This window comes from Macaca fascicularis, chromosome 7 (assembly GCF_037993035.2).
Source record: "Macaca fascicularis isolate 582-1 chromosome 7, T2T-MFA8v1.1".
Taxonomy (NCBI): domain Eukaryota; kingdom Metazoa; phylum Chordata; class Mammalia; order Primates; family Cercopithecidae; genus Macaca; species Macaca fascicularis.
Window position 1 is genome coordinate 137235572 of NC_088381.1, and position 13757 is coordinate 137249328.

The 13757-nt window shown below is 52.0% G+C and overlaps 1 protein-coding gene across 3 annotated transcripts in view; it reads left to right on the plus strand.

Annotated features, from left to right (window-relative positions):
• Nucleotides 1-13757, plus strand: part of GALNT16 (polypeptide N-acetylgalactosaminyltransferase 16) — a 96045-nt gene that overhangs the window by 61096 nt on the left and 21192 nt on the right. For all 3 annotated transcript variants that reach the window (XM_073997618.1, XM_045396610.2, XM_005561599.4), the window contains exons 2-9: nucleotides 494-651; nucleotides 4461-4559; nucleotides 5104-5171; nucleotides 5729-5794; nucleotides 8232-8353; nucleotides 11247-11334; nucleotides 12858-12942; nucleotides 13273-13376. In XM_073997618.1, the coding sequence (XP_073853719.1) occupies nucleotides 494-651; nucleotides 4461-4559; nucleotides 5104-5171; nucleotides 5729-5794; nucleotides 8232-8353; nucleotides 11247-11334; nucleotides 12858-12942; nucleotides 13273-13376 (790 nt within the window). The remainder of the gene's footprint in view (nucleotides 1-493; nucleotides 652-4460; nucleotides 4560-5103; nucleotides 5172-5728; nucleotides 5795-8231; nucleotides 8354-11246; nucleotides 11335-12857; nucleotides 12943-13272; nucleotides 13377-13757) is intronic.

The following is a 13757-nucleotide window of genomic DNA, read 5'->3' on the forward strand; positions in this document are numbered from 1 at the left end:
TGATGACTGGGTGCAGTGGTGCATGCCTGTAATCCCAGCACTTTGGGAGTCTGAGGCAGGCGGATCACTTGAGGTCAGGAGTTCAAGGCCCACCTAGCCAACACCACGAAACTCCATCTCTACCAAAATTATGAAAATTAGCTAGGTGTGGTGGTGCGCACATGTAATCTCAGCTACTCAGGAGCTGAGACAGAAGAATCGCTTGAACCTGGGAGGCGGAGGTTGCAGTGAGCCAAGATCCGCACTCCAGCCTGGGTGACAGAATGAGACCCTGTGTCAACAAAAAAAAAAAAAGAAAGAAAAGAAAAAAAGCCTCTTAAGCCTCAGTTTTCTCACCTGTACAATGGGGGAGATAACGATCTCCTCCTCATAGAGTTGGCGTAAGGCACAAATGAGGCCACGCGGCTGGCTCCCGCCTGGTGTGTGCTGAGTGCTCGCCATACGGTGGGGTCCTCCTGCCTGTGGTCCTCTCTGACGCTGACCTTCATCTCAGGTGACAGGAACTCCCTCGAAAGGCTTTGATGAGAAGGCCTACCTGTTGGCCAAGCAGCTGAAGGCCGGAGAGGACCCCTACAGGCAGCACGCCTTCAACCAGCTGGAGAGTGACAAGTTGAGCCCAGACCGGCCCATCCGGGACACCCGCCATTACAGGTACGGCCTCCATCGTGTCGGTGGAGGAAGAAAGTCTGAGAAAAGGCCAACATTGTTTAGTTTGCCTTATTTTACATGTATCTAAGAAATCAGGATGATTTCCTCAGACTGTGTCCAGTGATTTAGACATTCAAAAACCCTCACCCTCTGTTGTTTTTTTATCTGACCTACTGAGGCCCTGCCAAGACCAAGGAAACTGCTCAGCTGAGGCCAAGGAGGGCCCGAGGCACTTCAGTCTGGCGTCCCAGCAAAAGTGACCTGGGAGGGGACCAAAGGAGGTCCGTGGGGGTGGGTGAGCCAGGCGCTCTTGGGGCCTTACTGGTGGTGCCTAAAGTGGAGAGAGTCACAGCCCTGCCCATTGCAAACAGTGGGGTGCTGTGCCCCACCCCATTGACCTACCTTTCCTCCTGCACCACAGCCCCACCTCCTCAGCAACTCCCAGAAATGCTTCCCAGTCTTGTTCTTAGTTCTCCCCATGTAGTGAGGTGGGAGAGGCCTTAGACCGGGACCAAGGAAGCCTCCACTCTCATCCCAGCTCAGTGTGAGTGACCAGCCTTAAGCAAGGCATTAGCCCCTCTCCAGGTTTAGGCCTTTGTGTGTTCTGTCTAGAATATGAAAGTCACCATCTGCAGTCTTTCCTCTTCTTGCTGTCACCTGCAGGAACAGTCTGAGTTCCTGATGCTGAAGCACCACCCTCCCCTCCCCGTGACCTGGCCTTACCCACCTTTCCCCCAGCACTTGATGGTCCTGCAGTCCCGGACTCCTCCCTCCTTCCTTCCTTGCTTTCACATGTGCTGTTTCCTCTGCCCAAACGCACGTCCTCCGCCCCACCTACCCTTTGAGCTACTTGGCTCACTTCAAGGACACTTGGCTCACTGTCCTCCCTTCCATGGAAGGCTCCTTCCCAACCCCGGCTAGGTTGGGCCCCTCTTCTGCGCTCTATGCAGACATCTCACAGAATGACCAGGGCGCTGTTGGAGCTGACCCACCGCTGTGCCTGCAGCTATGTGCTCAGAGCTAGGCTGGGCCTCCATCTGGTCCTGGTTTGAGGGTAGGAACAATGACTTGGATCAAGGTTGCTTTTAATTCTGAAGCAGCTACTCCACAGCACAAAGGGTATAGGTGAGGTGAGGGTACGAGAGGGCCTGGTTCTAGCACCTTCCTTGTCACTCACAGACGCATGCCTGAAGTCCAGGGTGCTTGGTAGCCCGTGCAAGGTGAGATGAACACAGGGCTGGAGGAGCCCCAGACCTCAGCCTTGCTGTCCTGTAACACCAGCACTGTCAGCCTCCAGAAACCACTCATGCAGCCAAGTAAGGCAGTACTCCTGGTACGCGGCAAGGCCAACACCAGGTCTGCTGGCCGTTTCTGGGCCTCAGAAATTCTTTCTCACCTAGGCCTGGGCAGTGTCCCCTCCTGTCTGCCTGTGCCAGAGAAGAGGTTACATCCACGTAGCTCCACTTGGAGGCCTTTCGTGGGCAGCCCTAGCCATGGCCGACCTAGTCCCAGGGTCTGGAGGATCTGCTGGCCCCGATCTGTAAATCGAGGGCTTGTCCTGGGTAATCTCTGTTCACCCTCCAGCTTACCTGACTCTGAACCTTCTCAGGTGCTCACTGAGAAACTTAAAGGGGGAATTGCCCTGGGGGCTACGTAGATTTTTAAATGAGATGCTTTAAATCCAAGGTAGTGGTGGGTGGATGAGGTCCATATGCTGCTGCCGGGCCCTCTCAGAAAGCTGAGGTGGGCCGGGCACGGTGGCTCACGCCTGTAATCCCAGCAATTTGGGAGGCCGAGGCGGGCGGATCATTTGAGGTCAGGAGTTCAAGACCAGCCTGGCCATCATAGTGAAACCCCATCTCTACTAAAAATACAAAATTTAGTGGGGTGTGGTTGTGGACACCTGTAATCTCAGCTACTCAGGAGGCTGAGGCAGGAGAATCTCTCGAACCCAGGAGGCAGAGGTTGCAGTGAGCCAAGATCACAGTACCACACTCCAGCCTGGGTGCCACAGTAAGACTCCGTCTCAAAAAAGAAAAAAAAAAAAAAAAAGAAAGCTGAGGTGGCTCACGGGGTGTGTGTGTGTGTGTGTGTGTGTGTGTGTGTGCATGTGTGTGCACATGTGTAGGGAAGCAAAGGACGTGCTGGCTTTGGTGGGCAGGCCTCCCACCATGATGGGGCCAGTTCACTGGTAGGAGCTGCTCTTCCTTGCAGCCCTGCAGGCTATAGTGTCTGCTGGACTCCAAACTGTCAGGTTCATTTCTGGTCCAGTCCTCAATCTAGGGAGCCCCCTCCAGGGAAGCAAAGGGACATAAACCACATAAGACAGCCCAAGGAGGATCACAGAGAAAACCCCACCAGCTCCAAACTCAAAACTCAGGGCTGGGACAAACCCCTTTAGAGACTCCTGGCTCCTGGGAGCCAGATAAACCCCCATCCTCAGGGACATCAATACATCAATCCCAGAGGCATACATGGTGGAAAGGGTTGGAGGGGGCCAGTGGGGAGGGGAGGTCAAGTTCACCCTTCAGATGGGGTGTGGGTGGGTTTGCCCCCTCCAGGGAGATGTCGCTGTCCCGATTCCCTCCTTCCTGGGCACCGGATGGTTGGGGGATCAGGACAGAACGACTGGGGCCCTGGAGGTTAGCACTGGGAGGGTACACACTTAGGAGGTATCTGCTGCTCCCAGCACACCCCAGCTCAGCCAGCCAAGCTCACTCCCACCCCTACAATTCGTAGGCCCTTGAGCAGCATGGTTTCTCAAGGGGCAGAAGGCAAATTTCCCTCAGCCACCACTACCCCACACCCCCTCTCCAGAAGAATTATTGCACAGCCTCTCAAGATTTCCCCCAGGGGGGTCCCAGGCTAGTGGGACTCCCGCCTGTCTGACCCGGTCTGCTCTGCAGGGCAGGAAACGGGCCTGGGAATTCGGGCTGTAAGCTGCTGTCAGTAGAATGAATGCCATAATGAAAAAATGGTCACTGCTGGAATAGTCAGAGAGCAATTGTAATAAAGAAGATTGCTATGAAAACCAGCAATGGAGGCCGCCTTCCAGCGCCCCAGGAGCGCAAATAAATGCATGCACAGAAACAACAGGGATGAAGTGTGGCAGGAATGAATTGTTTTCACTCCCTTTCTAGAGGAGAGGGAGCCAGTAGGCCAGAAAATGTGGTGTATATGGATGGCTGGGGAGGGAGGGGGTGGCCGGATAGGCCTTTGGTGTCTTATCAGAGGCTTGTTTCTTCCAGGGGACCCAGGACCCCCGGAGGAGCGAGACTGCTCCCCAGTCCATTGTCTGCAGCAGGGCTGTCAGTATTGGGCAGTGAGAGGGAGGAATTCCCTGGCAGCCAGGGTAGGGGTGATTCCTCTGCAGATGCTACCAAATGTCCTGAGGTGGGAGGAGAGAAGGAAGAAGCTCCAGGGTATCGGGACAAACAAAGAGGTGGTTTTCCCTTTCGCATATCCCCCCCATCATAGGACAGACAGTTCTGTCTGTGTGGTCAGGGCTGTATCCTGGGGCCTGGTGCTGTACCCTCTGGGGGCTCTGGATCCCTGGTAAAGAGCCCTCAGGCTTTGGAAGGTCTCCCAACCTGCTGCTTCCCTTCCGGGACCCCAGGATGGGTGGCATCTGGGCTCTGGGCCAGTGTGGGATACAGCATGGGGGTAGAGGGGCGGGGCCTCTGGCCTGGCTTTGGGTGTGCCTTCTCTGCCTCGCAGAAGTATTCTCGGGTGCAATAAACTGGACAAAGAAAAACCTTGGCCTGCCCTGAGGATGCCCTCATGGCTGGCTCTGACCTCTGCTCCCTGCTCAGCTGCCCGTCTGTGTCCTACTCCTCGGACCTGCCGGCCACCAGCGTCATCATCACCTTCCACAATGAGGCCCGCTCCACCTTGCTGCGCACGGTGAAGAGGTAAGTCCAGCCACAGGACTGTCATCTCAGTGGTGCTGGCAGGGGAGGATATTGGGATCGGGCACTGTGGCCAGACAGCATGAAGCTCAGCAGGTGCTGGAGGCTGAGTCCTGTACTGCTGAGAAGGTGAAACTGGTGAATCAGGGCCAGGAAGACCCCAGAAGTCCAACTGTTAGAGGAATGTGATAGTCAAACACCAGGTCAGGTGTCCAGGACAAGGACAGAAATGTAGGTGTCAGGAGCTGAGGGAGGCCGGGCTAGACAGGAGGCCTCAGGAGGGTGATGGAAGCCCAGCAGTGTCTGTCGGTGTCACAGAGCGGCAGATTGGAGGTGGATTCTTCCTGCTAAGCCTGGGCTTGTGGTCAAGTTGAACTCCCATCTCCCCTTTTCCTTAATGAACTTAGACAAGAATGGGATTCAGGTAGGAGCGCCCAGGGTGCTGGCCCTGGAGCTGGGCGGCTGGGGAGTCCCACGGCCCAGGGAGGGGTAAAAATGGGAGGTGGTTCCTAAATCCAGGCTCTTTCTGTTTCCACTGCTACTCTAGTGTCCTGAACCGAACTCCTGCCAACTTGATCCAGGAGATCATTTTAGTGGATGACTTCAGTTCAGATCGTGAGTAGTCACCTTCCTTTTTGCAGCCCTGCATTCCACCCTCGTCTCCGTTTCCCCAGAACACCAAGGCAAGCACCGCTGAGGTTGTCCTGACCATCACAGACACCTTTCTGTCCCTGGCAGGGATCCTGTCTTTTCTAGGACCCTTCCCTGGTCCTGTTTCCTGGTGTCAAAGGAGGGGAAAGAAGGGTGGGTGTTGCTTTGGATGGGACACTTGTGAGATGATATTTTTTTTTAAAGTAAAGAAACTCAACAGCATCCTTCATTATTACAACTGCCAAATGCAGATGCTAGCTGGGCTGGTAACCACCTCCAAACGTGCTCTCTGGTGCTCCCTGAGGTGGAGTGGAGTACTGCCGTAGGTACAGGCACTCTTCAATCTGGCCTGAGAGTGGGGCAGGGCAACCCTTCCGCCAGTAATGATGACCATACCCCTTCCCCATTCCCATCCCCAGCCCTTTCCTGGGCTTAGTATGGGGCAATTTTCATGGCAGCCAAACCACTAGTGGCCTGATGCCCATGTCTAAATGAGCTTGCCTTCCTCTCTACGTCCTCAGCGGAAGACTGTCTACTCCTGACCAGGATCCCCAAGGTCAAGTGCCTGCGCAATGACCGGCGAGAAGGTGAGTCCTTGCACCCTGGTTCCTGCCGAGGGCCCATCTTGGTGTCATCCTCTGCACCTCCGCACTCTCTCTTGGTGCTGTGGCACACCAAGCCACCAGGGCCCTGCTGCATTCCTGATGGCTGGGACCAGGCTCTGCAGAAGACTCTCCTGCTTCCCAGATCAGCCCCATCAAGGCACAACTGGAGGCAAGTTGCTCCATCTCTGACTGCCTTAGCTGTCTCTCCTGAGAAATGGGATAAGACAGTCCCTTTCAGCCTTGCAAGGTGATTGTAAGGATTACATGAGACTGGCTGTGTGGAAAGGCTTTGAGAAAAATTCAGAAAAATCCAGAAGCATAAAGCACATGTGACCTCACTTCCAATCCAGACGTGTTTTGGAGTAGCAACTATAGCATGGCACTCTAGGGGACACGAAGGAAATACGAAGTGTGGTCCCTGCCCTCGGAGGGCTACTACATAGCCAAGGGGTCAGAATCCACTGCAGCCACAGGTTGGTTGTGGTTGTGTATGAGTAGCATGGAGATCGGAGGAGAGCTGGAGTGAGCAGGGAAGGCTTCCGTGGAGGAATGGGCCTCAACGGGGTGTGGGGGCGTCATGAGACAGGTAAAAGGTAGCAAGGGAGGGCATGCCGGCTTGTGCACTCTGCAAGCAAAGGCATCAGTCAGGGATATGGGCATGTGCAATACTAACAGCCCCTTTCCTGAGGGCTCCTCCCCTGCGGGCATCCATTTTGTTACTTTCAGTCCTTGTACTAAGCCCATTGTGCCCGTTGTACAGACAAGGGAACTGGGGTTTAAGGAGCTTCAGCGATTTGCCCAGGGTGATGAATAGAGCAGCCATGGTTCCAACCTGTGGGGCCCAACCCAAAGGCCAGCCTCCTAACCTCCCTCTACTCATACTCCCTTCCTGCGAGACCCCAGGCCTGGTCAGCGAGGGGAATGGGTGGAGTGAATTGAGATGATAGAAGACCTTGGAAGCCAGAAGAAAGCATTGACTTCATAAGGCAGAGGTAGCAGGGAGCCACTGAAGGTTTTAGAGTGAGAGAAGGATGTGATAGATATGTTTAAGATAATCCCAGCACTTTGGGAGGCCGAGGTGAGCAGGCCACTTGAGGTCATGAGTTCAAGACCAGCCTGGCCAATATGCTAAAACCCCGTCTCTACTAAACATACGAAAATATCTGGGTGTGGTGGTGCATGCCTCTAGCCCCAACTACTCAGGAGGCTGAGGCAGGAGAATCACTTCAACACTTGAACCCAGGAGGCAGAGATTGCAGTGAGTCAAGATTACGCCACTGCACTCCAGCCTGGGTGACAGAGCGACACTGTCTCGGAAAAAAAAAAAGAGAGAGAAAGAAAGACCAGTCAGACTAAGGGGCCACAAGGATATCAGTGACGGAGACCTTCAAACCGGAATGGAAGTGGCCAAAGTTAAATGCTTCCCAAGCCACTGGGCTGTAGGTACCATCGGGTCTGGGAATATGCTGTCCCTGGATTTGACAACAGTAAATGTAAATTTATGACTAGAGGCTTTGTAGACACTTTTGGGGTGGAGACTGATGGGCTTTTGGCTGGAGGGCGGGCTGGTAGGCAGCTAGAGGCAGAGTGTGGGGCAGAGGCATGACTAGGGAAATGTCTCCAAGGAGCTGCTTATACTCAGAGCTCTAAGAGTAAGTCCTTCCCTCCCACAGCTCACAGGGCTGCATGGCCACTCTGGCAGAGGCAGGAGAAGCTGGGCCTCCTCCCTCCTGACCAGGCGGGTCCCAGCCCCGGGCACAGTGCTGCCCAAAATGAGGCTGGTGAGGCTGTTGAGGGACAGGCACAGAAGAACAGAATCTGACGTGTGTGGGTCCCCCAGGCACAAGCTCTATCCCTGTCGTCTTGTTTGATCCTGACAGTCAGGGATTATTATCTCTCTGCATCTTATAGATAAGAAAACTGAGGCTCAGAGCGGTTAAATAACATGCTGAAGGGAAGGGAAGGGGCTGCCATACAGACTTCAGCCTATCTTAGTCTCGAAGATTATCTCCATGCTACACATAGGGGTATGGCTGGAGGGGACCACCCGCAGGTTCTCATGGGAAAAAGTTTTGTTTTCCGGTTCTCCTTTAGGATCAAACTATACTTTATTGCCCTTTCCATGCTCTAAACTGTGACTGTTCATCAGTGTGTCCCTAGAGCCCAGACAGTGACTGGCACATAGAGGGCACTCGGGGTGTGACCCTGGAGTGATGGTGGTTGATGGGTGGATAAGAAGAAGCAAGGGAGGGAGGCAGGAAACAAGCAGAAGTACAAAGACAAATCTAATCACAATAACTCAGGAAACCTCAAGGAAACCTCAGCCCCTGAAGGGGAGGAGAGCCCTGGGACTTTGGGGGACAGGTGGGAAGCCAGTTGGCCCAGTCCCAGCACCGAGCCCTGTCTACTCCCCTTGCAGGGCTGATCCGGTCCCGAGTGCGTGGGGCGGATGTGGCTGCAGCTACCGTCCTCACATTTCTGGATAGTCACTGCGAAGTGAACACCGAGTGGCTGCCGCCCATGCTGCAGCGGGTGAAGGAGGTGAGCCGCCGTCTCTGGGGAGCTGGGCGTCCTTGGGGACTCAGCCGCTACATTCCCAGCACCGAGGCCTGTGGAACAGTCTTCGAAGCTGGGCAGGCATCGTAGGAAGCCCAAATAGTCTACTTCCCCCGAGTGACTTCACCTTATTGAGTTTTCTCATCTGAAAATGGGGATAATTGTAATAATTATCCCATTGGGTTATTGTGAGAATGAAATTGGATGAAAGCCTGGGTGAGCTACAAAGCTCCTACTATAAATGGGTGTTGTTTTTCTCCTGAGAGAGTGAGGGTCCTGTGCTGGGAGAGCTTTTGTTCAGGCTGGGAAGCCCTTGCAGGAGGGAGGAGAGGATGCTGTTCTCAAAGAGAGGGGAGGGTAGGAGGGCCCCTGCCACATACCTACTGCTCTCCAGAACAGGGAGGATTTTGGACAGATGGCAGAAAAGGATGAGATGATTACAACCCGACCATAAAAAGACAAATAACCCAATTTAACACTTGGCAAAGGGACCTGGAGCAGTGGCTCACCCCTGTAATCCCAGCACTTTGGGACACCAACGCAGGCAGATCACCTGAGGTCGGGAGTTCAAGACCAGCCTGGTCAACATGGTGAAACCCCATCTCTACAAATATACAAAAAGTAGCCGGGCATGACGGCGGGTGCCTATGCTCCCACCTACTTGGGAGGCTGAGGCGGGAGAATCACCTGGTCCTGAGAGGCAGAAGTTGCAGTGAGCCAAGATCACACCACTGACACCAGCCTGGGCAACTGAGCGAGACTCCATCTCAAGAAAAAAAAAGTTGGCGAAGGATTTGAGTAGACATTTTTCCAAGGAAGATATAGAAATGGCCAATCATCCTAGGAAAATATGCTCAGCATCATTAGTCATTAGGGAAATGCAACTCAAACACATACTGAGATGCCACTTCACACCTGCCAGGATGGCTAGAATCAAAAAGATGGACAATAACATGTGCTGGCAAGGACATGGAGAAATAGGAGCTGTATCAGGCCATTCTTGCACTGCTGTAGGGAAATACCTGAGACTGGATAACTTATAAGGAAAAGAGGTTTAAGTGGCTCACATTGTACAAGCATGGCACTGGCGTCTGCTTGGCTTCTGAGGAGGTCTCAGGGAGCTTTATTCATGGCAGAAGATGAAGGGGGAGTAGGTACCTCACATGGCAAGAGTGAGGGCAAGAGAGAGTTGGCTGGAGGTACTACATACTTCTAAACTAACCAGATCTCATGAGAAGTCACTCACTATCTCGAAGACAACACCAAGCCATGAGCGATCCACCCCCATGACCCAGACACCCCCAACTAGGCCCCATCTCCAACCTTGGGATTATATTTCAACATGAGATTTGGGTGGGATAAATACCCAAACCATATCAGGAGCCTTCATATATTGCTGGCAGGAAAGTAAAGTAGGGCAGCCACGTTGGAAGGCAGTCTGGCAGTTCCGCGAAAGTTTGAACATAAGTTAGTTACCATATGACCCAGCAGTGGAGCTACTAGGTGTATACCCTAGAGAAATGAAAACGTATGCTCACACAGTAACTTCAGAGCAGCACTATTCAGAATAACTGAAAGGTATGAAAAATCCAAATGCCTGTCGACTGAAGAATGGGTAAATAAAATGTAACGTATCCATACAACAGAATTATCCCGTCATTAAAAAAATGAAGAACTGATTCATGCTACAACATGGATGAACTTTGAAAACCTATGTGAAGTGAAAGCCAATCACGAAAAGCCATACATTATATTATTCCATTCATAGGAAATGTCCAGAATAAGCAAATCTATAGAAATAGCAAGTAGATTGGGTTTCTTATTGGGGTGGTGAGAATGTTCTGGAACAAGATAGTGGTGGTAGTTGTATAATCTTGTGAATATACTAAAAACCATCAATTGTGCACTTTAAACCTGTGATTTTATATCTCAGCACAAAAAAGTCTATAAAAAGGATGAGGTGAGGCCCTCCACAGAGCATTGAAAAACCATCAAAGGTCTCAGCTGTTCAGCCCCATCTCAGGCTTCCGTTATCTTGATCTAGGGTGCGAACTGAGGGGTAGAGCTGGATTCCAAGTTCCAGACAAGAGGATTTGGGGGGCAAAAGCAGAGTGGAGAAAGAGAAGAAAGAAGGGGCTCTGTTCCCTGTCCCCCATGGAGGGCGAAAGACGAGAAGGCTCATGAAGGGTGATGAAGTTTTGCATGTGGTATATGACGTAATCTACCACCCAAAAAAAGAGACCAGCAAAATCAACATTATTCCTCAAGGTTTTGGATTTGGATTTGTGTTCTGGGAGGTGATGCAGGGAGTGGTGAGTCTGACCTTGTAACAGTGGATGTGGTATGAGAGAGATAGCACCCAGATTACATGGGGACCACAGAGCCCCTGCCCTCCAGCCGCTAGTAGTCCTGTTGGGAAGACTCAAACAACTATTATACAAAGGTAAATGATATTAATAAAACAACAGTTCAGACCAGAAATAGAAAAGCCACCTCAGGCAGCACAGTGAGTCACTGTCCCAGGAATCATCTAGGCTGTCATTGTAAGAGCAGTTTAAAAGAGGAAAAAATCCTTCAGCCTGCAGCAGTCAGGGAAGACTTCATGGAGTAGGTGAGATTCTAGCAGGGCTCAAAATGATGTGTGAGGAAGAGGCTGGGAGAGTACATGGGAGCCAAATAGGAACATCCAGGAGCTTGGGTGTGATGATGTGGGACGGCTGCCAGGAGACTGCCAGGGTTGAGGGGCGGCCCTGGGCATACCCTGCAGGAAGTGCTGAGTGCCCCATGTCTCAGAGAGGCCTTCTCCCCAGAGCAGGCAGCTAGGCCTTTTTCTGCAGAGGAGTCCCAGGCCTCACACCATCTCGCATCTCTCTCCTAGGACCACACCCGTGTAGTGAGTCCCATCATTGATGTCATCAGTCTGGATAATTTTGCCTACCTTGCAGCATCTGCTGACCTTCGTGGAGGTGAGTTCTACTCCCAGGGATGGGGCTGTAGACATGAAAGGAGGTAAGTGAGGCTAGGCAGGCAAAAACCCTTGCTTGCTGCTCTTTCCGGCTGTGCCAGAGAGCCTCATGCACACCCCTTCCACCACCTCCAAAGAGAAAATGAGGAGGGATTGGGCGCAGCCCTGGGACTGGGGACAAAGGAGCAGCACTGGCAGTTGCAGGCTTCTGGTTCAATCAATATCGGAGCCAGACTAGTCTGTCATCTTTCCCTCCCTCCAAATATTGACACTTTCTTCCCAAATGCTTCAAGCCTAGGGATCATGGTCACAAGTCCTGGCAGAAGGCCATGATGTGACAGCTGTCTTGAGGATGAGGATGTCTTGAGCGGGGATCCCTCGGCCTTGCATGACTTCCTAACACGTGTGCCCCAGAGATGGTCAAGACCTGTGCTGTGTATGGCAATTATCAGCCACATTTGGCTGTTGAGCTCTTGAAATGTGACTAGTCTTGAAAAGTGACTAGTTGGAACTGAGAGTGCTGTGGACATAGAAAACCCACCAGGTTTCCCAGACTTAATGTGAAAGAATGTAAGATACCTCATTAGTAATTTTTTGTATTGATTACATGTTGAAATGACAATATTTTTGATATATTACATTAAAAAATTTCATCCAAATTAATTTCATATATTCTTTTTCTGATGTGATTACTAGAACATTTGAATTATGTATTTGGCTTACATCTGTGGCTTGTATTATATTTCTTTTGGACTGTGCCAGGTTATTCAGTACAGTAGATAATAGCCACCTTTGGCTACTTAAACTTACATTAATTCAAATCAAATAAAACTTAAAAGGCAGTTCCTTAACTGTACTAGCCACAGTTCAAGGCTCAGTAGCCACATGAAGTTAGTGGCTACGGTATTCGACAGTGCAGATATAGAACATTTCACCGTTGCAGAGAGTTCTATGGAACTGTGCTGCTCTAGAGAGTCTGGTGCTGGGAGCTAGTAGGCACAGCGGATTCCCCATTTGGGATCTGGACTCCGAGTATATGGACCCAGCCATTAGTTAGATCGCGAGTCTGGGTGGGATTCTGAAGGGAGCCAGGCATTTCTCCTTTGGAAAATCACCTCAGGGCTTTGGCACTGGCAGCTGCCCCTGCCTGGAATTCCCTTTTTCCAGGTATCTGCATGGATCTATCCTTCATTCAGGTCTCTACTCCAAAGTCACCAGAGAGCCTTTCCTGACTATTCTAACTATAATATTAATAGTATGGGCACTCCTCCTTTTTTTTTTTTTTAGTGCTTTCATCCCAGCAGACATCGCCTCCGTTGATTTATTTATCTTTGTAGTTTCTGTCTTACCCAGTAGATGGTGCACTTCCTGAGAGGAGGGGCTTGGCTCATTCCGCATGAAGGAGGGGCTGCACGAGTAGCCAGGGCTCTGATCAGGGGAGACTCCGAGGGGTGGTGGAGTGAAGGGGCTCAGCAGCCCGCAGCTCTGCCCTGAGCTCTGTCCTCACCTTGCTCTGTCCCTTAGGGTTCGACTGGAGCCTGCATTTCAAGTGGGAGCAGATCCCTCTTGAGCAGAAGATGACCCGGACAGACCCCACCAGGCCCATAAGGTCAGGGCTGCTGTGGGCTCTGGGGGACCCCTTCCTTCCCTGGGTCAGGGGCCTGGGAGGCTCTTCAGAGGCTACATCGGTCGCTTGGGCTCCTGAGGTGCACTGTCAAGTGCCGACTGTGTTCTGGGCCCTCAGAGCCTGTCTGCAGGGACGGTGCAGACAGAGGCCATGGGAACAGATGTGGGGGGCCAGGGAGCTGGCCAGACATCCTGCCCCAGTGACTCTGCAGGGAGGGATCTAGAGGCTGGCGGTCTTGGGTCCTGGGGCCAGCTAAAGGGCCTCCTTGCTTCTCCAGCTCATGTGTTGCCTCTTCCCTCTCCTTGCTCCCAGGACGCCTGTCATAGCTGGAGGAATCTTCGTGATTGACAAGTCCTGGTTTAACCACCTGGGAAAGTATGATGCCCAGATGGACATCTGGGGAGGAGAGAATTTTGGTGAGTTGGGAAATAGTGACAGTGAAAATAACAGAAGCGGTAAGAACCATAGCTAACCCTGACAGAGCACTTTCTATGCGTGAGGACCTGATCGAAGGACTTCACACACATGAGGTCATTTAATTCTCTCAAGGACCCTCTGAGGTAAGTATCATGATCTCCATTTTACTGATTTTAAAATCTAAGGCACAGAGAAGTTAAGCAATTTGTCCTAAGCCACACAGCTAGTAAACAAAGAGGTTCTATTCGGGGGAGCCCGTGGTCACATGGCTGGACATGTGTGTGGAAGAACACACAACTGTATCACAGACCACAGCTTACACACGTGGCTGCTTCCCTACCAGCAAGGCTGGGAGGTGTGTGGTAGAGGGTGGTGGTGAG